This window comes from Cricetulus griseus, chromosome X, assembly GCF_003668045.3.
Source record: "Cricetulus griseus strain 17A/GY chromosome X, alternate assembly CriGri-PICRH-1.0, whole genome shotgun sequence".
In the NCBI taxonomy this organism is placed as follows: domain Eukaryota; kingdom Metazoa; phylum Chordata; class Mammalia; order Rodentia; family Cricetidae; genus Cricetulus; species Cricetulus griseus.
In genome coordinates, this window is record NC_048604.1 from 108,463,734 (window position 1) to 108,486,865 (window position 23,132).

Here is a 23,132-nt window from a genome sequence, read left to right on the forward strand (position 1 = left end):
GACTATTTTCAAGGTCTCTATCAGATAACAAAAAACCAGCAAATGTTCAAGTCCCTCTGTAAAACAGCATAGCATTTGCATCTAGTCTACACATATCTTCCCCTGTATTTTAAAACATTTCTAGGTTACTTGTTATAATATGATAGAGTATAAATCATATGTAAATGGTTGTTAGACTTGTTTAGGAAATGTTTAGGAAATGATGACAAATAATACCAAGTACAGATACAGTTGTTTAAAAAAAATTACATTAATTTATTTATGTCTTTTTGTGCATGTGCATGCCATGGTACATGTGGGAAGGTCAGAGGACAACTTTCAGGGGTAAGTTCCTTCCACCGTGTGGGCCCCAGGGATCGAACTCAAATCATCAAGCTTAGTGGCAAGATCCTTTACCCACTGAGCCATCCTGCTGGCCCCTAGATGCAGTAATTGTTTCACCTTTAATTGAGACTATGGATGTATCACTCATAGATATGCAGAGCCAACTGTGTTATAAGTATTGCACTAAAGGGCTGGAGAGATGACTCAGCCATTAAGAGTACTGGCTGCTCTTTCAGAGGACCTGGGTTCAATTCCCAGTACCCACATGGCAGCTCACAACTGTCTATAACTCCAGTTCCAGGGGATCTGATACCTTCACACCAGTGCACATAAAATAAAGGTAAATAAATTATAAAAAAGTATTGGGTTAAAATTTTCAACTAGGGCTTGGCGTTGGTGGCACATGCCTTTAATCCCAACACTCGGGAGGCAGAGGCAGGCGGATCTCTGAGTTCGAGGCCAGCCTGGTCTACAGAGCAGAGTGCCAGGCCAGGCTCCAAAGCCACAGAGAAACCCTGTCTCGAACAACCAAAAAAAAAAAAAAGAAGAAATAAAAACAGCACACGCCTTTGATGCCAGCACTCAGGAGGCAGAGGCATACGTATCTTTGTGAGTTACAGGACAGCCAAGGCTACACAGAGAAACCCTGTCTCGAAAAATCAAATCAAAACAAACAAACAAAAAATTTCAACTAGGTATAATGGCACATACCTTCTATCTCATCAGAGGCAGATCTCTGAGTTCTAGGCCAGCCTGGTGTATAGTTCCAGGACAGCCTGGGCTACACAGAGAAGCCTTGTCTCAAAAAAACCAAATGTATATTTTCCTGGTCTTATTGGTCATGGTCATACATACTTATACTCCTAGCACTCAGGAGACAGAATTAGAATTGTTGCAAGTTCAAGGCCAATCTTAAGTACATAGTGATTCCAGCCAGCTTAGATTGTATATCAAGATCTTGTTTCAAAACACTCTGCCAGCATTCAGACTCTATTGATCCTTGGAATTTAGCATTGCCTGATTTCTGAATGGTAGGTTTTTCTTTTTTAAAAAATTATTTATTTTTATTTTATGTGCATTAGTGTTTTGTCTGCATGTATTGGATCTGCTGGAACTCAAGTTACAGACAGTTGTGAGCTGCTGTGTGGGTGCTGGGCTTGAACCAGAAGAGCAGTCAGTGATGTTAATTGCTGAGTCATCTCTCCAGTCTCTGTTGGGTTTTTCTTAACTAAAACAGACCGTGTGGACGAATTGCTGTTCTTTCAGCCCTCAGGACTTGTCCCTCTCCTCTCTCATTTTTTTGAGACAGGTTTTCTCTGTGTTGCCCTGGCTGCTGAGATTTAAGGCATGTGCCACCACTGCCCAGCTTCATTTTTTCATTCTCAGTGTTTGTATAGAGGTAGGGTTTCACTCTATAGCCCAGGCAGCCCCAACTCACAATGTAAATAGCCTGGAACTTGGAGCAGTTCTCCTACCTCTTCTTCCCAAGGGCTGAGATTACAGGCATGAGCCACCACACCCTGCTGGATGAGTCTTACAGAATATTTAGGTACATTTTCTGTGGTGCTGGGTAGCAAAACCTAAGACCTTGTATTACTAGGTAAGTTTTCTATAACTGAGCTCTACCACCATATAATTTTAGTTGAACAGTTTTGAATGGTTACTTAAAGGGGGTTGTGTTTTATAATTTAAAGTTTACAGTGACCAGGCATGGTGATTCTCACTTCTAATCCCAGCATGCTGGAGATAAAAGCAGGATTTCTGCAAGTTTTAGGTCAACCTGAGGTGCATATCAAGATGTTTCTCAAAAAAAATTTAGTCTGAGGACATGGCTTATTGGATAAAGTGCCTTCCCTGTAAGCATAAGGACTAGAGTTCAAATCCCCAGGACCCACATAAAAGCTGGGCAGGCATGGCAGCCTCTTGTTACCCCTGGAGGCAGAGATAGCTTGTTACTCTGGAGGCAGAGATAGCTGTCCCCAGGGGCAAGCTGGTTAAGAAAAGCTAGCCAAATCAGTGAGCTCTGGGTTCAATTGAGAGATCCTGTGAGAGCAATTGAAGAAGTCATGTGTTGTGAATTTTGGGCCTGCACAGCCACGTGTTCCTCCATACCTACATGTGTCCTGTACATGCAAACATACATGTATTACACCCACAGTTACATGCAAAATAAAAAGTTAACTATTTGCTGGATGTGGAGATTAATATCTGTAATCCCACCCCTTGGGATGCTGAAACAGGAGTATTGCTGTGAGTTCAAGGACAGCCTGGGATAAAATGTGAGACCCTATCTCAAAAACTCACAAAAGTCCCAAATCCAAAAGCTTGTAATTGTGAGTATTGGTGGCAGAGGTTTATAGTCTGGAAGCAGCCTGCTTACTGGCCAGTTGATTAATAAGCACTAGTGAAGGTTTCCTGGTGGTGCAATGGAGGGGAAAGGAGCTGGACAGGATGTGGCTGGATGAATAAGGAATGAGTAAAGGGTTTGTGTATCTGGGAGACTGGACACATAAACTTGAAGATGGGAGTGGTGTCTGAGACTACTTTCAGAAGTCCAGGACACTGTAGGTGGTGCCCCCTTCAGTGTAGTCGACTGAATGGATGGTTGAGTGGCTAATATGGAGTGGAGCTCCTTAGAGGTGAGGATCTCAAGGAAGTGGGAAATACAGGGTATTGGAAGGGCTACCTGCTGACCTCCAAGTGGATGGTGACTGAACTTGTTTGGTAAGCAAAGGTGGGAGCCGTGCATTTCAATAAATGAGGAAAAGGGACTCTTCAGTGACAAACACAGCAGAATGATAGGGACTCTAGAAGAGCAGTGGGGATTTTATTGCATTTTTTTCCTTTTTTAACAAGAGGGGGCATATGGTTCTACTCTGACAATGGTGAGTCTGAGGGAAATCTCCTGTACATTCTGGTTTTAAGATTAATGTGCCAGAAAGAACATCCATTTTTTGAAAAAGTCTTAAAAGTAAAGGTTTGTGGGTGGAAGAGCCAATACTGAGGGCAGAAGATTGGTCAGTTGTTCCTGAGGAGAGGCTAAAGGCACCTGAGAGTGCTAATCACCTCAATACAGGCATTCCAGAGGACATCAAGGTAAGTTAGATGCCAGGGAAGAGGATGGAGGGGGCAGATGAAGCCAGTGCAACTGTGCATATATCAGGGACATTTGTGTGGCAAGCATATGGAAGATGAGAGGTAAATTAAGGGGTGTTGGATACTGATATGATTTTAGGCCTAGGTGTTTTTAGTCCTGTAGCTCCAGCTACTGGGGAGACTGAGGCAGGAGGACTGATTGAGCCAGAGTTTCAAACCAGTCTGGATAAAATCGTATGACTCACCTTCCTAAAACAAAAACAGTTTTTCAAAATTTTATAGCTAGGTAGGTGCTGAGTCAGAAGAACTCTGACCTGCCAGCTATGCGTGGTAGATGTTTTCCCTTAGGAACTATAGTAACGCCAATGACCAGAGGATCCTGAATGTTGCAGTGCTGGCTGGATCCCTTTCTCCCATTTCTGTTCCCACTCTTCCTGCTCCTTTTTGAAGTAGATGCTTTCCTGTGAATTGATGTCTTTTCTTTCATTGTATGCCTATATCAGTGTTAGGGCTCTGTCACCAAGGAAGTTAGGGAGATGGAAATTGTTGAGTAAAATTACTGAGACCTAGTTGATTCTAGCCATCACATTCCTTTTGTTGCAACTAATTACTTTGGAAATAAAGGAGACTTGAGTTTTATTTTGCTGTTTTTAGATAGAGAAATTGGCTGCGCTCGGTGGCTCATGCCTGCATTCCCAGCACTTGGGAGGCTGAAGCAGGAAGATTTCTGCAAGTTCAAGACCAGCCTGGGCTACATTATGAGATTCTGTTCTCATCTCTCCCCAACCAGGGAATTTTGATACATTCACATTTGTTATGGCAACTATATTCTGGTCAAATTTCTACCATCTCATTATACATTTACTGTTTTCTCTTAGTCCCCATTTTTTTTTTTTTTTTTTTTTTTTTTTGCTGTTTGGTAACTTGTCTTTCTCTATTGTGTTACCAAAGTTAAATAATAGCTTTTAGGTTGAGACAGAGATTCTCTGTGGCTTTGGAGGCTGTCCTGGAACTAGCTCTTATAGGCCAGTCTGGTTTCGAACTCACAGAGATCCGCCTGCCTCTGCCTTCCGAGTGCTGGGATTAAAGGTGTGGGCCAACCCGCCCAGAAAATAATAGCTTTTTTGATCCTACCCATTCAGAGTGAGACTTGTAGCACATTTTATGCATTTGGTTTTCCAGTGTCCATCTCTTGATTCTTGGAGTTAGCTGAAATTGATGTCATAGATCTGAGCTTGTTCCTTAGGTTATTTTTCTTGGTTTTAAGTTAAAGTGCTCAGCTACATCACCAATTTTCTTATGTCTATTAATAAGTTTTAATTGATTCCCTGTTTAACCGTATTTTTTTTAGTTTGCAGCCTTTATTCTGATTTAATTTTGGTTTTTGTGTCTTACCACTCCCCTTTTCCTCTTCTTCCTACTCTACCTCACTTGGGCCTTGAACATGTTGAATACATTTTCTATCGTAGCCCATAAATTTTATTTTTTCACAGTAGTTTTGCCAGAAAGGAAATACTTTTACGTAAGAGTGATAAGATAGAGAATCTTGGCTTGGGACACAGTCCCTTTCCCCAGGACTTATTAAACATCCTAATCTAATGCTTTAGCCTTGAAACTTGTTACATGCCCATATGAAGTCTCAAGTAAAAAAATCTATATTGTGAAATTTTGTGACATGCACAGAATTGTTGAAAATTAACTTTAGCTTTTGTGTGTAAATTATGAAACATAAATTAATTTCATAGTTTACTTGGCTCACTTCCCCCAAGAGTAGCCCAGACAGGTCTTGAACTCACTACACAGCCAAGGAGTTCTTTGAGTTTCTAGTTCTCCTGCCTCTACCTCCAGAGTACTGATATTACAGATGTGTACCACCAAGCTGTTTTTTTTTTTTTTTGTGGTGCTAGATAAAGAATCCAGGGCTTTGTGCAAGTGCTGTATCAACTGAGCCACACACCTAGCTCTTCACTCAGGATATCTCATTGTTTATATGTAAATATTCCAAACTCAAAAATCAAAATCTGAGACACTTCTGATGAAAAATACTCAACCCGTCAACTGCCCTGGCTTTTCTGTCAACCTTCCTGGCTTCTCTGTCAGCTGTTTTGACTTCTCTGTCAAACTTACTGACCCAGGACCATGATCCCAGGGGTGGCACTGCCTATAATGGACTGGGCCCTCCCTGTCAATCACTAATTAAGAAAATGCCTTGCAGCGAGATCTTGCAAAGTTATTTGAAGGTTAGTTTCTACATTTTCCAGTTTTGTCCTCCTAATTTTTTTCTTTGGATTTTTATTCCAGATAAGCTCCCTCCCTTGATCTTCTAGCCTATCAATGTGGTTGTCACCGATGCTCTAATGAAGGGTTTATTTTGACTCATTATTTGAGGGGTTACATTCCATTGTGGCAGGGAAGCCATGGAGGGGAGGCAGCTGGTTACATTACAACCATGATTAGGAAGCAGAGAGAGATGAATGCTGGTGCTCACCTGCCTTCTGTCTTTTCCCCTTTGATTCAGTGTGGAACTCTCACATTTCAGCCTCTCTGGAAACACCTCTAGAGATATTCCCAGAGGTGCTTCACAGGTGTCCTAAGCAGGACCTTGGGAGTGGTGAGGAGAGGTAGCAACAAACACACATTCGGGTCACTCAGTAGAATTTCATTAGTATTTTAAGGAGTTTGCATTGAAATAATGCTCCAGGTATTATGCCTAGTTACTTCCTCTTGGCACTGTCTTTGCTGTCTATAGCTCTATGTTATGCTGGATCTAAATAGGCATGGCTTCCAAGGCTGCTACATTTCCTAGTTGACTTGGCCTTCTGATTCAAGAAAGCTTGACAAATATTGGGTAGGTGAGTGATAGCTCTTGTTTCTCTTTTCTTTCTTTTTGCAGAAAACAAAAAACCAGGTAAAGGTTCCAAAGGCTGTAAGAAGGTAAGTGGGCCTTACCTTCAGGTGAGGTATGTGCATTGATGGGGTTAGGTCAATAGTTATTGGGTGATTCTGGACAAAGCACCTCATTGGGATGAACACATTTGGCTTTTTCTCCCACGCCTCATGGCTGCAGCAGTCACCTGCGTATATGAAGTTCCTTTCAAAAGCTATATACTGCTTTGTGCTTAGGTTACTTGTTAGGGATTGTTGTCATCCCTGTGTATTTTAATATGAAATTCAGGTCCTTGAGCATACCAGGCAAGTGCTCTACCACTGAGCCACACACCCTCAGCCAAATTTGTATTTTTGACAAGTTCTCAGGTCTTGGTGCTATGGGTCCCAAGACCTCACTTTGGGAGCTATTTGTCAGGAAAGGGTTCCCTTTGCCTTGGGAAACCATCCTGGCTACCCATGTCCACAGTGCTTTCCTATCAGGCCCTTCCTGGGTAGTGGAGAAGGGTCTTGCCCTTGCTAGACAAGCAGATTTCTGGGCAGAACCCTCACCCAGACTACATTCCCCTGCTCCTCTGGGTGTGAAGTGTTTTCCATGGATTCATTGACTGTGTTTAATTTTCCTCTTCTTGCTTGGTAACCAGCCTGCAAGGCAGAATGGGAAGAAAGTAGCATCCAGACCATCGTCCGCTCCCCAGTTTGTTCATGGCAATGATCATGCCAGTCGGGAGGCCGAATTAAAGAAGAAAAGGGTGAGCCTTTTGCCTTTGGAGAGCGATGGCCTGGTTTGAATGTCAGATCCGCATTAAGTGTTGGGCAGAAGGGCAGGGCCTCCTGATGCTCTTTGTGGTTGGGGGAGTGAGGCAGGACACATCGATCGTGGTTTAAAGGTTTCCATCTGCTCACCTTCTACCCTCCCAGTTCATTGCTGTCTGCCTTATGTTCCCAGTGTTCCCCTAAAGCTCTGCTGCTGGCCTCTCCTCTACACCCCAGTATCACGTGTGTGACCATGCTTCCTTAGAGCACTTCCGTTTTGGCTTTGTCATCTCCCATTCTTGGATGTCTCCCTCCTCTGTGACTAGCCCTTTGCAGTTTCTTGCTGTTTTCCCCCCATTTTGTTACTTGGTTGAGGCAGGATCTTGCTTTGCTGCCCAGGCTGGTCTTGAATGCTTGGGCTTATGAAATCCTTCCTCCTTAACCCCTAAGTAGCTGGAGCTGCAGGTGTGTGCCAGTGTGGCAGCTCATGTTCTGCTCGGTACATCCTATGACCTTGTCCTTATTTGGACTTAAATATTCACCTTTTAGAATGCTTCTCCCTCTGCTTCCCAGGTATCTTTTTTTTCTTTATTTTATTCTTTTCAATTTTTAGTAATTTAAAAAGCATACTTTTTCTTTCTTTGTTATTGGGTGGTGTGAGGGGACAAGTGCAGGCCTGCAGCCCCACCCCCACCCCATGGTGGATATGTGGAGGTCACAATACAACTTTTGGCAATCAGGTCTCTCCTTCCACCATAGATTCCAGGGATTGGATTCAGTTTGTCAGGCTTGCATGGCAAGCCTTTTTACCCATGGAGCCACTCGCTAGTCTCCTTTCTTTTATTTTTTGAGAATGACATGAATAATACAGAGTCCTGCCATATAGCTCTGGCTAACCTGGTGGCCTAGAGTTCACTATGTGGTCCTGGCTGGCCTTGACCTAATGGTAATTCTCCTGACTCAACCTCTCAAGTCTCTGGATTTAAAGTTATGTGCCACTATACCCAGCTTTTCTTTTTATTTTTTCTGCTACATTCCTTCCTTCCCTTAGTTTCTCTATCTTTTTCTTCTCAAGTATTCTTGTTCTCCTGTCTGTCCTTTTCCTGTATCTCCACTCCTTCCCTCCTGTGGATCGCAGACCTACTCAGCTCCAATCACAGTGTGTGTTTGTTTGTTAGGTTGAGGAGATGAGGGAGAAGCAGCAGGTTGCCCGGGAGCAAGAGAGACAAAGACACAGGACCATTGAGAGCTATTGTCAGGATGTCCTGAAACGCCAGGAGGAGTTTGAACACAAGGTAAGAGAGCAGCTCTTGCTGCTTGGTGGGATTGGAGTGGATCGCTGTTTTGCTGTAAGTGGTTATAAAGTGAGACCTTGTCTCAAGGAAAAAAAGAGGAAAAGAAAGAGAGAGTATACGGTCAGTAGAGGAAAGGGACGAGTACAGAGAAGGAAAGCAATTGGGAGAGAGAGGTAAAAATAAGGGAGAAAGGGGGGCTGTTTTGTAGCATGCCCATGACCACACATCTTTGGCGAATTCCTCTCCCAAGCTTGAACCTAAACATGGAATGGCAGTGGGACTAGGGACCAAGAGAGGTATGACTGGGGAATGTGGCAAGAGGGAACATAGGAAGGGAAGACCAAGAGACAGAGGAATGGGTGCAGAGTATCTAACCATCCTTGTGGATGTCATTTTCCCTTTGTGGCATTTGTTGTCTCACAAACATAATGTGCACTTGCAGCTCTGTTGCCCTCACTGACTTCCAGTAAAGGCTTTGTTTCCTGGTCCCATTTGCCTCGGAGATGATTTTTTTCACACCTTCATCTTTTATCCTGCCTTTTACACACACTTGTGATCAAGCAGGTTTTTGGCTGGTGCTCAAATGCATATGAGAGAGAATGAATATTCAGAGAGAATGTATATGGAGGTCACTGAACACCTTTATAGAGTCAGTTCCAGGAATTGAATTCAGATCAGCAGACTTCATAGCAAGTGCTTTTAGTGGCTGAGCCATCATGTTGGCTCATTCAATGCTACTTTTAGGTAGTCTGGGACTCACGTGTATTCTCCAGCTTCCTGTGTTTTTTCAAAAGCCTTGTTGGTGCTGGTGTATCTTTCCTCCTTCCTTATCTCCCCTTCTTTCTTTTCCATCCTTTTTTTGCATCTGCTTGCCCCTTTCTCCTCTATAAACTATTACTCTCTTTTTTCTCCTCCTCTAGGAGGAAGTTTTGCAGGAATTGAATATGTTTCCTCAGTTGGATGATGAGGCCACACGGAAGGCCTATTACAAGGAGTTCCGTAAGGTAGGATTCATTTCTTCCCTTTATCTTCGTTTGTTTTGTTTTTAGAGAAGGTCTTATTCTTTAGTCTAGGCTAACCTAGAATCCACTGTGTGCATCCCAAGCTGGCCGTGAACTATTTGCAGTCCTCTTGTCTCATCACAAGTGTTGGGATTATAGACTTGAGATACATAACAGGTACCCGTTTCTTAAAGCCCTTTGGTGAGGACCCCAGTGCATTTTCATTTCTTCATTTCTGTTTATTGCTGACTGAAACAGAGACTACTACCCAGTCTGTTCTCAGGCTTCTTACTCTGTATTTTCTGTCCTGCAGGTGGTAGAGTACTCTGATGTGATTCTGGAAGTCCTGGATGCTAGAGACCCATTGGGCTGCCGCTGTTTCCAGATGGAGGAGACTGTCCTTCGGGCAGAAGGCAACAAGAAGCTGGTCTTGGTCTTGAATAAGATTGGTAGGTTTTGGAAGGATTGGGTAAGGCAGGGAATAGGGTAAGCTAAGGCTAGCTTAGATTAGGCACTGAGACCTATCAGCGGCATTCATAATTGCTATTGATAGGAATTCTTGTTCAAATTCCCAAAGCCAGAAATATTGTCTGGTACACACACAGACACATAAAGAATGTAGCATGGCTTGGGGGTAGAGTCTGAGCCTGTTTGCCTTTCAGCCCCCTTTCCTTGCAATTTTGAGCCAGTTCTGTGGCTGGTCATTCTTGGAGACCTGTCCCCACAAACCGGAACACAAAGATTTGGACAAGAGAGAGCACATGGCTTGGGACTCACTGAGGTATTAGTCTTATCGTACTTTGGTATTTTCTTCTTGATAGCAGATAGATCATGTTGCTCATGACAACTTCTATTTCTCTCATAGTAAATAGGGGCACGGCATCTCAGTCTCACAGCTTTATTGTGAGAATTACTGAAGAGCTTGGTGCAAATCAACATTTGACAAATCATAACTGTTCTTGGTGATTTTTTTTCTTGACACTTAGCCCAGCCTAGAATGATTAGGAAAGGGAATAAGGTATTTGGGCACATTGACTTGGAAGGGGGATGTCTGGGACAAAACTACTTCTTTACATATTTTCTTCAAGAGGGTAAGCCTTCTTAGGGAGGGCCAACTGGTCCTGTGGATCAGATTGTTCTCTATGACTCCATTCTGGGGAGCATGCAGGGACAGTTAGGGCAAGAGGAGCGATCTGTTAGTAGGAGGTAGGCCTAGACATGGGTATATGGCTTAGGGGAAGCCACAGAAGTAATGTTCTTACAAGTCCCATCTGTTTCTGTTTTTCCCAGACCTGGTTCCCAAGGAGATTGTGGAAAAATGGCTGGATTACCTTCGCAATGAGCTGCCAACTGTGGCTTTCAAGGCCAGCACCCAGCATCAGGTCAAAAACTTGGTAAGCTTGAAGTAGGAGTATCTAGCCTCTTTCATTGTGGTTTGGGGTTAAGGTTGTAGGTCTTACGATTTGAATTGGGCTTTCCACTTTGAGGTATTTTCTCTAGTGGGTGACTTGTTAATTTTTATTTTCCTTTACTTCTTCCTATATCATTGCCCTTCAGAAAGCATGCTTTTTTGGCTGTGAGGATATAATAATATATACTGTCTATAGGAGATATGGGAAATGGAGTTAACTACTTTTTAGCTCTTCAAAACATTTCCCCCTCTTTAAAACAAGGCATAGTAGGCTCAGTGGTTAAGAGCATTTGCTTCCAGAGGACCCAGGTTCAGTACCCAGCACCTACATGGCGGCCATCTATAACTCCAGTTCCAGGGGGATTTGATACTTTCTTCTGACCTCTCCAGATATGGTACACAGACATACATACAAACAAAACACTTATACACATAAAAATAAATGAATATTTATTGGCTATCCTCCAATTCACTCTGTAGACAAGGTTGGCCTCAAACTCAGAGATCCTCCTGCATATCCTGAGTGCTGGCATTAAATGCATGTGCCAACACCATGACTTTAGTAAATAAATAATGTTTAAAAAGAAACCCATAGGGCCGGGCGTTGGTGGCGTATGCCTTTAATACCAGCACTCGAGAGGCAGACGCAGGCGAATCTCTGTGAGTTTGAAGCCAGCCTGGTCTCCAGAGAGAGTGCAAGGATAGGCTCCAAAGCTACACAGAGAAACCCTGTCTCCAAAAACCAAAAAAAAAAAGAAACCCAAAGAAGGCATAATATTTCCTATTGGTATCAATATAGAATACCTGTAAAATACTGAGATGTTAGAGTAACATTAATTGTTTTGGGGGAGATAAATTGGGTTCTGGGGGACAGGTTTTTCAGTTTTGTTTTGTTTTTTTTTGCAGTTCTGAGAATGGAACCCAGAGCATCTTGCCTATGTAGACACTATCTCTGAGTCCCTATTTTCCAGTTTTTATTATTATTTAGGCAGTGCTTATGTTAATCCACTTATACTTCTCTCCTTGGCATGTAGACAAATATTGGTGTGGGCTGAGTACTGAGTAATAGTGTGGCTGTGTCATACATAAGCCTTATGCTTTCTATATTTTCTTAGACACGGACAAATTATCCTCTACAATAGCTCTGCCAAGTAATCTTCCTCCCACTTGGGTAGCTGGATGTGTGAAGAGGACCTTTTTCCCTATACTCTTGCCAACATAATATGGTTAACTTATAATTTTGTGGTCCCCCCTACACACACATCAAAAATAAAAGTAGGGAGCTTGGGATGGCCTTCTCCTGTGTGAGCAGCCAGCTTTGGGCCAGGTACCCTCTGCACAGGCGGAGAAGTCAGGCTTCCCTTTTGTGCATATGAGACACTAAGGCCCTAGGAAGAGAGAGAGGCTTTTCTTCATAGTCCTGGGAGTGAGAGAGCTAGAAATGAAACCTAGCTTGCCTGAAGCTGGGTTGTCTTCATGTTTCTGTTGTGGGAGGCAAAACTCATGTGTGTTGTTGAGGCAAGAGAAGGAACAGAGAAAATTGTAGACATAAAGACACAACTTAATCCCAGTACTTGGGAGGCAGAGGCAGAGGCAGGAAGATCTCTGAGTTTGAGGCCAGCGTGGTCTACAGAGTGAGTTCCAGGACAGCCAGAGCTGTTACACAGAGAAACCCTGTCTCGAAAAACAAACAAACAGAAAGGCACAACAACTGGAAACAAGGCAGAACTGAGATGTAGTTGCTGTCAGAAGCCTATGAGATTAGTGAACCCAGGGCGGTTCTGAATATTCCACTGCGGGTTAGAAATTTGGCCTTAGAGTGTATCTCCCACCTGATGCTCATTTTGTAATATACTTCATTTTCAGACTCGGTGTAAAGTTCCGGTAGACCAGGCTTCTGAGAATCTGTTGAAAAGCAAAGCCTGTTTTGGAGCTGAAAACCTCATGAGGGTCCTGGGGAATTATTGCCGCCTAGGGGAAGTGCGTACCCACATTCGTGTGGGCGTCGTAGGTAAGGCTGTGCAAATAAGCAGGGTCCTTGGGGAAGGAAGGAGGGAAGGGGTTTGGAATTTTGTTTTGTTTGGGCGGGGGAGATTGGGCTTTAGGAGTGGTTGTGCAATTTGCAGTTTGGCTGGTGGGCATGGGAAGGCATATTCAGATTCACAACCATTAGAACCAAATATGATGTCAAACACTAGAGGCTGTCAGAGCTATGGGAGGGAAGTGTGATGCACCCACCTCTTACAAATGACAACACTGAGACCCACGAAAGGAAACAAGGCAGGGCTGAGGTGGGTCTTTTTGAAGCCCAGAGTACTGTAGAAGGGGATGAAAGGGGAAGAGGCAGGGAAAGATCACCAGAAGGGAAAGTGTCTCAGCTTGAAATACTGAAGAGAACTGGACAGAGAGTGTGTAGCTATACACCACACACTTGAATAGACAGGAAGACAAAAAAACCAGGGAGGCCAGAATGCAACGTTTATGGGTAATGAGAAAGACAAATTTAGGTGACAGTCATAAAGAGAGTGAAGGATATATGACCCCAAAGAAATGCCAAAAGGGACATTAAAAATAATTACATGGACAGACCTGGTGACCCAGACTTGTCATGCTAACTGCTTTGGAAGTTGGAAAGTTTGAGTTCAAGGCCAGCCTTAGATAACTGAGTGAGATTCATAAAAAAAAATAATAAAAGAAGCTGAAAGTGTTACTCGGTGGTGGAAGGCTTCCCTAGTATGTATGAGACCCTGGGTTCAGTCCCCAGTGTTAAAAATAACAGGAAACAGAGTGTGTACAGGGACCTGTAGAAGGGATGGTAAAGAACAGACACTTGGGATATGTACTTGTGTAGATATGCGTATTCAAAAAAAGAATATTACAGGAATGTAGACAGTTTGAAAGAAAGAGGTAAATGTTGATACAGAGGGACATAGGCCTCCACACGCATACAGATTCTCAGGAACATGTAAATTCCTATGCATGGAGTCACGTACAGGCCTGGAAGGGACATTTCTGCAGGCAGATAGACAGACTCAAGGCAAGATGTGCAGACTTGAGCTCGTCCACACTCACACTATCTCTTTCCTCAGAGCAAACAAAGCCACAGGAACACCGTGTGCGCCCAGATACACTGTAACCTAGAATCATGGAGAAACAAGCAGACATGCCTGTGATGAGACAGGAATGTTTGTATAGAGAGAATTAAAGACATAGTTAGGGAGGCACACAAAGAAAAACCAAGGCCATAGTGAAACATGAATGGGCACATTTCTGTAGACAAACTGCAGAAAGAAGGAACATAGTAACCATGCGATCAGAAGTGGAACTGGTGGGAGGAGGGAGTCGGAAATGATAGCATCCAGAATGAGACACAGCTTTGTAGATGCATGACACAGCTGTGAGAGCGATTCAGTGAGAGGTCCAGTGAAAGGGAAGAGCAGTCACCTTGGAAATGAAAATGACCAAGAGTCACACAGGTGTATAGACTTCCAACAAAGTGCCACAGAGTTCCCCAGGCACACATGTGAGAGAGTAGTACATACTAGTTAAACTTCCGTACACATAGAGGGTGGTAAGAATGACATCCAGGGAGAGAGAAACTCACAAAGACAGCCCCAGACTGAGAGTGGGGCACAGGTGCTCAAATACAAAGATTCCGTAGGCAAAGACAGCTGGGTAGAGAGGGGCATCTGGAGAGTAGTCCCTTCTCCCCAGGGGAATTCCATGTCAGAACAGGTGGGCCTGTTTCAACGCTTGACCCCACCTCCTGCTGGGTCATGTCTGTGAGGCCTTATATGGAGCGCCTCTCCAGGCTGGTTGTGGTGGGAGGTGGACTGCACATCTAGAGAGGGCCCTGTATGCTGAGAATGCTGAGAAAAGGAGGAGAGGCCTAGAAAGACTCTGTAGAGGCCTGGCCGGGGTCTAAGGTGGGTAGACAGGAGGCTAGGCTCTACCTTTGTTTTATCCATGACCTGGTTACTGCCTCTGCTCTGCCTAGCCCTTTCTTAAGCAGGCTGGCCTGGATTCCTGTGACCACTTCCTGCCTGAGTATTGTGCTCGTCTTTCTTTGCAGGCCTTCCCAATGTGGGGAAGAGCAGTCTGATCAACAGCCTGAAGCGCAGCCGTGCGTGTAGCGTGGGAGCTGTTCCTGGTGTCACAAAGTAAGAGCTGCCCACTTCCCTGCTTCACAAACTGTTGACATTACCGTTCCAGCAAAGCTCACATGCTTTCAGCCCCTCCCTTTGCTAACTGCGGGCCGTCCTCTCATTCATGCCCTGGGTTTAGAAACCCTACTAATAGCCCACATTTACCTGGCCCCTCCCAGGTGTGGGCTGCTGGGTCCTTCATAACAACTGCAAATAGCTCTGTGGCTTACATGAAGCAACTGAGACCCAGAGAGTCAGAAAGGTGCCTGAGATCCTGCGGCTAAGACCCCAGTGAAAGAGACTGGGTCTACAGCACCTCAGACCCCCCACCCTCACCACTTCACCTAAGATACACCTTCCCCTCTGTTCTTTCACCTCCCTCCAACCTCTCCAGACCCAACATTTGTGACTAGATGTCAGGTGCAGCTGGGCCTTGTTTTCCTTTCTCCAGATTCATGCAGGAGGTCTACTTAGACAAGTTCATCAGGCTCCTGGATGCTCCAGGCATTGTCCCAGGACCCAATTCAGAGGTGGGCACCATCCTGCGTAATTGCGTCCATGTGCAGAAGCTGGCAGACCCTGTGACCCCGGTGGAGACCATCCTTCAGCGCTGCAACCTAGAGGAGGTATAGCAGGGTCCGCAGTGGATTCCCTGTCCCACTGCTACAAAGGTCCTTCATTTTTCTCATGACTTTTCTCCTTCATTTTTGTCAGATTTCCAACTATTATGGAGTCTCTGGATTCCAGACTACTGAGCACTTTTTGACTGCAGTGGCCCACCGCTTGGGAAAGAAGAAGAAGGGAGGTGTATATAGTCGAGAGCAGGCTGCCAAAGCTGTCCTGGCTGACTGGGTGAGGTGAGGAAGGAGTTGAGTAGGAGGTAGTGTTCATTGAGTACAGCAGGACAGCTTGACTTCCTGGGTCCCAAGGTAGGGAGCAGCCAAAGAACTAGTCATGCCTTTCTCAGTACTGTCTGCCTAGTGGTTATTGAATAGCTGAAAATGTTGTTCAGAAAGCCATTGTCTGGATTTTCTTGTCCTACGTCCTCCTTTGATAGGTTATTTGTTCTCAGTGACATCACCACTGACCTTCCCTTCTCTCCCAATTCAGTGGGAAGATCAGCTTCTATATACCACCACCACCTACTCACACTCTGCCCACGCATCTCAGTGCTGAGATTGTTAAGGAGATGACTGAGGTCTTTGATATTGAAGATACTGAGCAGGCCAACGAAGACACCATGGAATGTAAGCATGGATGGTTGGGGCAACTGGTTTTGTTCTAACAAAGCCCAGACTGGATGTCAGATCACACATTTGATCTCTCCTTTCTGGGGGCTACTTGGGGGTTGGTATTAAATTTTATTCATCGACCTGCAAGGTAGAGCATTCTGGTTTGGGCCATGAAGGTAGAGTGGTGGTGAACATTTGGTAAATTGCCTGACTAACTGCTGGTACTCCTTTAGGGTCTTTGGAAATGAGACTCCATTTCTTTCTTTTGGGTTTAAGTATCCCTTTAAAAAGCGTTTTGTGAAGCTGGGTGGTGGTGGCCCATGCCTTTAATCCCAGTACTCAGGAGGCAGAGGCAGGGAGATCTCTGTGAGTTCGAGGCCAGCCTGCTCTACAAGAGCTAGTTCCAGGACAGCCTCCACACCAATACAGACAAAACCCTGTCTCAAAAAACAAAACAACAACAAAAAAAGCGCTTTGTGTGTATGTGTGGGGGGTGTGATGAGTGGGGATGTGTTTTTGAGACAGCGTCTCCCTTGGCTGGCTTGTAACTCATTATGTAAATCAGGTTGGCCGTGAACTCAGATATCTGACTACCTCTATCTCCTTCCTGAGTGCTAGATTAAAGGCACCGAAATTCTTTCTTGGTTCTGTATGTTTCCATAATCCCAGCCAAATCAAAGGGCCATGGTCCTTCTCCCTATCCCTCTCCTTCCTGTTGCCCTAGGCTTTTTAGATAGGATTTTACTATATCCCCTTGACTGATGTGGTGCTCACTGTATAGCCTAGGCTGGCTTTGAACTTTAGGTAATTCTGTCCCATCACGTTCCTGAGTACTGATATATGCCACTATACCTGGCTGCCCTAGGATCTGCTCAGCATTCTTAGATTTTTTAGATTTTCTTATCTCTATTGGCTAATGAGATATCTGAGTTAAAAAGGATATTTGCTGGGTGTGGTAGAACATGCCTTTAATCTCGATACTTGAGAAGCAGAAGTAGGTGAGCTCTGAGATCCAAAGGCACATAACAATGGTAGGCAATACTGACCTTGGCCCAGCTTTCCTGTTCTATTGTCTTAAATCCCTCAGAGTGAGGTGGTTATAAGTATGGGCTGCCAATTTGAATAAATGTAGTTTTGTTCCTCATTAGCTGTGTGATACTGAACTGGCTGTTCATTTCACTCCGTCTCAGTGAAATAAGAACAGTAGCACCCGTTCCATTAGAGTATTGTGTAGAATTACTTCATTTGTACAAGAGGACCAGAGGTATAGGTCAGTGGTACAGCTCATGCTTAGCACTCATAATACCCTGGTTTGACCCTCAACACCCAAAAAGGAGTAAAAGGTATAGAGCAGTAGAGCCTGGCGTATAGTAAATCATGCTCTGTGGATGCTCTCTGGGGTATATGGAGGTCTGACTTTCCAAACTGGTGAGTAGGTTTCTGCTCTTAGATACTATTTGTAGCCCTGGCCTGTGCTTCGTACTTCCTCCTCTACTCTGCCCAGGGCTCTCTTGGGAACAGTTGAGAAAACTCTGTTTGGCTTAACGTCTTGTTTCTGTTTCTCTTAAAGGCCAGTCATTTCCTTCTCTGGGTTCTCTAAAGTCCTCAATTACAAATGAGGACAAGAAGACTTGCCCACTTTCTAGTTTATTCCACGTATGACTTCTAGCAAGTCAGCCCTCTTGCTAGATTCTGTCAGGTGGGCAATTGAGAGGGATTTGAACTCGTGCTCTAATGAAGATGCTTGACCCTGGCTGGGTTTGTAAAGGGAGTTGAGATGAGGGTGGGGAAGAGGTTAGGGCTAAAAAAAAAAAAACATTTGGAGGAGTTGGTCTTAGTGTTGGACCTTGAAGAGTTAGCAGGAATTAGGGCCTTCAGTGAGTGGGTGGGATAAAGCGGTAGAAGTAGATACGAGGGTAGGGTGGCACAAAGCAGTAGGCACGTATGAGGGTTTTGGTGGAGGCCAGTACCAGGTAGGGGGCAGGAATGGGGAGGAGAGAGGCCTGGTCCTAGGAAGGGAATCCTTATGGCACCCTTTCATCACATTTGAGCCACAGTACAGTAGGTGCCCTCTGCTGGGTTTTACCTTAATCCTATAAATAAGAGTTGTGGAATTCCATTTTCTCACATGAGGAAGCTGAAGCTTTAAGGCTAACTCCCAGTAGACGATTGTCCTATAATATGCATGCTTTTGTTTTGTTTTTATTTTGAGAGATAGGCTGTCGACAAATAGCTCAGGCTGGCCTTGAATTTATGATCCTCCTGTTTTACCCTCCCAAGTGATGGGATTACAGGTATGCCCCACCTGGATTAGTATTCAAGCTTTTAAATCTTTGTTATGTAACCTCTTAGCAGAAACAACCTCACCCACCCCCCCACACTCCCTTGGTGGGACCCTCATGTCCTTTCTGTTGAGGCCTGATCAGAGGGCTGGCAGCAGGAGCAAGCCAGGATCCTAACAGTGGTGTTTGTGTTAAAGGCTTGGCCGTGGGAGAATCCGATGAGCTGTTGGGTGACATGGACCCACAAGAAATGGATGCCAAGTGGCTCCATTCTCCGCTGGTGAAAATAGCAGATGCCATTGAAAATAAAACCACCGTATATAAGGTACCTCTTAACATCCTCATGGCAGCTATCTCCTGCACAGGGTTCTGGGAAGCAGTCAGTTCCTTCTACATATCTCTCCTAGGGTAGTGAGGTCTGAGTGACTCACACACTTCCTGTGGACTTGTGGATGCTTGGCTTGGTGTGTGCTCTGCCAGATAGTGACTTGTCTAAGGAGCTCTTTCAAGCAGTTTTCCCATACACTGTTAGTCAAATAGCCAAATCCCTTAGCTATTCCTCGCCTTATTTCTTGAGATGTGGTCAAAATGTCTCATCTCTGTGATTCCTGTAATCCTAGAGTGTATTTCTAGTCCTCAACTTACCCGGATATATACTTCATGGTTTCTTTTATTGCTGTTTGAGACAGGCTCTCATGTTGCTAAGGCTGGCTTTGAACACCTGATCCTCCTGACATCCAATTGCCCAATGCTGAGATTACAGGTGTGCATCATCCTGCCTGGCTATTCTGTGGTTCCTAATAGCCTAGACTGGCCCCGTCACTTTCCCTGCTTAAACACTTTTCCATGGCTTGATATACAAGATCTTCACTGTATCATATGACTCTGGGTGTTTTCCCAGGTTCTTTTTCTTCCAGTCACCCCATCTCTGTTCCTCCAGAGTTTTCATTTCAGACACATAGGAGGAGTGATTGGGGCAGGCAATAATAAGACAACAGCCTGTATCTAAGGGTCCTAAACCATACTACTAGTTAGTTGGTCAGGGAACCTTTAAGCTGCATCTTGAAGGCTGAGTTTTCTGGGCAAAGGCATATATGCTGGGTAAGCCCTTTACCAGTGAGCCACATGCAGGTCTAAGTAACCATGTTAATTAAAATAGAGGATGCTTTTCCTATTGTTCTATGTTTATTTCATTTACAAATTTGTTTAGGATTGTGTCACATGATTACTTCAAGAGCTGTCCTTTATTTTTTTTATTTTTTTTCAAAGATTTTATTTATTATTATGTATACAACATTCTGCTTCCATGTATAACTGCACACCAGAAGAGGGCACTAGATCTCGTTACAGATGGTTGTGAGCCACCATGTGGTTGCTGGGAATTGAACTCAGGACCTCTGGAATAGCAGTCAGTGCTCTTAACCTTTGAGCCATCTCACCAGCCCAAAGATTTTATTTATTTATTTAAAGATTTTATTTATTTATTATGTATACAACATTCTGCTTCCATGTATATCTGCACACCAGAAGAGGACAACAGATCTCATTCAAGGTGGTTGTGAGCCACCATGTGGTTGCTGGGAATTGAACCTGGGTCCTCTGGAAGAGCAGTCAATGCTCTTAACCTCTGAGCCATCTCTCCAGCCCCCCAAGAGCTGTCCTTTATTTTTCATGGTGATGAATATCTGGAAAGATTTACTAACAAAATTGTCTTGCTGCCATGCTAATGAGAATAGTCATTCAGAAAGAAAGGTGTCCAGGTTAGCCAGGGAGGAAAGTCCACTTTAATCAATATGTAGTAGAAAGTAAGGTCTGAAATTGTGCAATGGCAGGAATCACACTGTTCCCATCTTCACATGGTACTAGAAGTTTTCCATTGCCTAATGAAAAAAATCTATAAACTTGTCTGTTTAAGGCTACCTTCCCAAGTAATATTTCCCACTGAGCCATAAGCCCCTGGACATAGTGTATTTCTTAGAAACTGACAGTAGTCCTCCATTTTTGTACTACAAATTCCAGACTCAATCCAGAGCTCTCAACAGGCCACCTTGTTACCCAACTCCCAAGAAATACTGTTTAGGCATACAGTATACTGAATGGATGGCATTGCTGTCACTAACCTTAGTAACTTTGCTCAAACCCACCCCATCTTACCTTTTCCCTATTATAAGGCAGGGAAATTAATTTAAGGGATTAAATGCACTTCCTATGCATTCTTAAAGGAATTCAATTAATTAATGCACACAAAAGGAGTTAATGAAGTCACATAGTGCTGCTTAACAGTGAGGCTATGTTCTAAGGAGTACAGTGTTTTAGGGTAGTTCAGACAGTCTTACGGAGCCTGGCTACATTTAAACTCACTGTCACTGAGATTGGCTTTGAATGCCTGTTCTCCCTACCTCTACCTCCTGAGTGCTGAGATTATGAGTATGCTACCATGCCTACCTTGATAGGATTTTCAGTATGGAAATACCCTGGAGTGTACCACATCATATGTGGCCCATTGTTGCCTGAACCATATTTGTGTGAGTACATATTTCCTTAGGTAGGTATGTATTTGTGTGTTAGATTAGTCCGTGGTACATATACATAGGAAATGATCTGTTAATAATTTGCTTTTACTGCTCACCTGTACTGTACCTGCCACATAGATACCCTACCCCATGTGCACACAACATGCTCTGAGGTAGATTTAGCTTGATTACTTACTGAAGGTGGAACCAATCTGACTTATATTTATTTGTTCCCAGGATGGCTCCACATAGCTGGGCATGAAGTAGGTATTAAAAATACTAGCTGTAGCTGGGCCGTAGTGGCACATGCTTTTAATCCCAGCACTTGGGAGGCAAAGGCAGGCAGATCTCTGTGAGTTCAAGGCCAGGCCATCCTGGGCTACAGAGTGAGTTCCAGGACAGCCAGAGCTACACAGAGAAACCCTGTCTTAGAAAAAAAATGCTAGCTGAGTAAGGCCTGAAGGGTTATTTCAACAAGGGATTGTTATCATGTGAATTGTCACTAATGAAGTTACTACTTTTTTGGGTTTTTTTGAGCCTAAATCTTACTCTGTGGCCTAGCTAACCGACAACTCAAGCATGTAGTCCATACTGACTTTATGCTTATAGGAATCCTGCCTCAGCCTTTTGACTGCTAGATTATAGGTGTAAGATACTATTGCTTCCTTTCCTTTTTCATATTCTTGCAAAAGCCTTGCAAACTCCAGTGCTCATCCCTGTTTGACAGATGCAGTTGAGTCTCATAGGCTAAGTAAGCACCAGTTAGGATATGGTGGAGCCATAACTGGCTCCAGATTCCTTCTGACTCAATCCTATTCTTGGTTTCTCTGTAGGAGTGTTTGGAGATAAAGACCCCATCATTATTCTTTTTCTCCCCAGATTGGAAACCTCACTGGGTATTGTACCAATCCAAACCGTCAACAGATGGGGTGGGCTAAACGCAATGTGGACCACCATTGCCCCCAAAACAATCGTACAGTGGATGGCAGTTCAGTGGACCGCCGCCCAATGTTGCAGAGGATCCTGGAGACAGACCCACTTCAACAAGGCCAGGCTTTGGCATCTGCCTTGAAGAATAAGAAAAAATTGCAGAAGCGTTCAGGTAGGGGTACCTGACCATTCCTGTGCTCTGAAAATGCCTGGCTGGGGCCAGGATTCGAGTCTTCTTGGATATGCATCTCCACATGTGTTTACCTCCACAGAACTCTTGGAGGGATGGGGTTAGGAAACACGGATTGGCAAGTGGGTCTCAAAATTCTAACTTGCAGATGGGTGGTGGAGGTGCACACCTTTAATTCCAGCACTTGGGAGGCAGGGACAGACAGATCTCTGTGAGTTTGAGGCCAGTCTGGTTTACAGAGTGAGTGCCAGGACAGGCTCCAAATGTACACAGAGAAACCCTATCTCGAAAAAATCTAACTTGCATTGATGTTATCTGGAGGGTTTATTAAAGCAGAGTTCTGCGGTTCATACTCTTAGGACCACTGACCTTGCCGTGAATCATGTCCCACATTTCTTGGGTGTTTTCTGTGAGTTAGGTAGAATGTGTATTATCATTTGTACTGCATCAGTAGGAAGTACATCTGAAACCCCAGAGGATACAAGGCTGGCTTTGAACTCACAGAGATCCATCTGCCTCTGCCTCCTGAGTGCTGGGATCGAAGGCGTATGCCACCACTGCTTGGCTAATTTCTTGCCCTTCTTAAGAGAGATGTATGCAGAAGTCTTCCATTGTGTGTTTTCTTTTCCACACCGATGCTTGTCACTGAGCATATAATTTTTGCTTCACAATTTCTCCACTCTGTGTCTTAGGAATATCTCTGCATCAGGACACAAAAGAATTTATTCTTTATTCTCTTTGTATAAATGGTGATCCTTTGTGCATCTGACTCGTTCAGGTTTCTAGGAGAATATGCCACTATGCCTGGCTAAATAAAATTTTAAAGTTAAAATAGGTGCAGGCTATGTTTCTTGTCACTATTGAACAACACAGAATAGCAGCTGTTTCATAGTATTTGTATTGGAATGGATAGAAGAAGTTTCTGCATGCAGGGGGACGTGTGCAAGTTATGTGAAGATACTACATCATTTTTAGTAAAGCTGAGGGTTTGTTATCTCCTGTGGATGCTGAGAGAGAAAACAGTTTTTCAGTGAATTAACAAAGGTATGTATGATCACTCTTTGGTATCTG

At 44.1% G+C, this 23,132-nt stretch overlaps 1 protein-coding gene across 3 annotated transcripts in view; it reads left to right on the forward strand.

The window, feature by feature from the left end:
• Gnl3l (G protein nucleolar 3 like) overlaps positions 1-23,132 on the forward strand; it is a 30,997-nt gene that overhangs the window by 4,253 nt on the left and 3,612 nt on the right. Inside the window, exons 1-14 of one of the 3 annotated variants that reach the window (XM_027432150.2) lie at positions 2,847-2,963; positions 6,314-6,354; positions 6,951-7,058; positions 8,241-8,357; positions 9,278-9,361; positions 9,672-9,807; positions 10,649-10,752; positions 12,636-12,780; positions 14,842-14,929; positions 15,366-15,540; positions 15,629-15,771; positions 16,025-16,161; positions 18,626-18,753; positions 21,821-22,043. In XM_027432150.2, coding sequence (XP_027287951.1) covers positions 8,250-8,357; positions 9,278-9,361; positions 9,672-9,807; positions 10,649-10,752; positions 12,636-12,780; positions 14,842-14,929; positions 15,366-15,540; positions 15,629-15,771; positions 16,025-16,161; positions 18,626-18,753; positions 21,821-22,043 — 1,471 coding nt within the window. In that variant the 5' untranslated portion in view covers positions 2,847-2,963; positions 6,314-6,354; positions 6,951-7,058; positions 8,241-8,249. Of the gene's footprint in view, positions 1-2,846; positions 3,049-6,313; positions 6,355-6,950; positions 7,059-8,240; positions 8,358-9,277; positions 9,362-9,671; positions 9,808-10,648; positions 10,753-12,635; positions 12,781-14,841; positions 14,930-15,365; positions 15,541-15,628; positions 15,772-16,024; positions 16,162-18,625; positions 18,754-21,820; positions 22,044-23,132 lie in introns of those variants that run through there. The other 2 variants (XM_027432151.2, XM_027432149.2) reach the window with 2 other exon arrangements.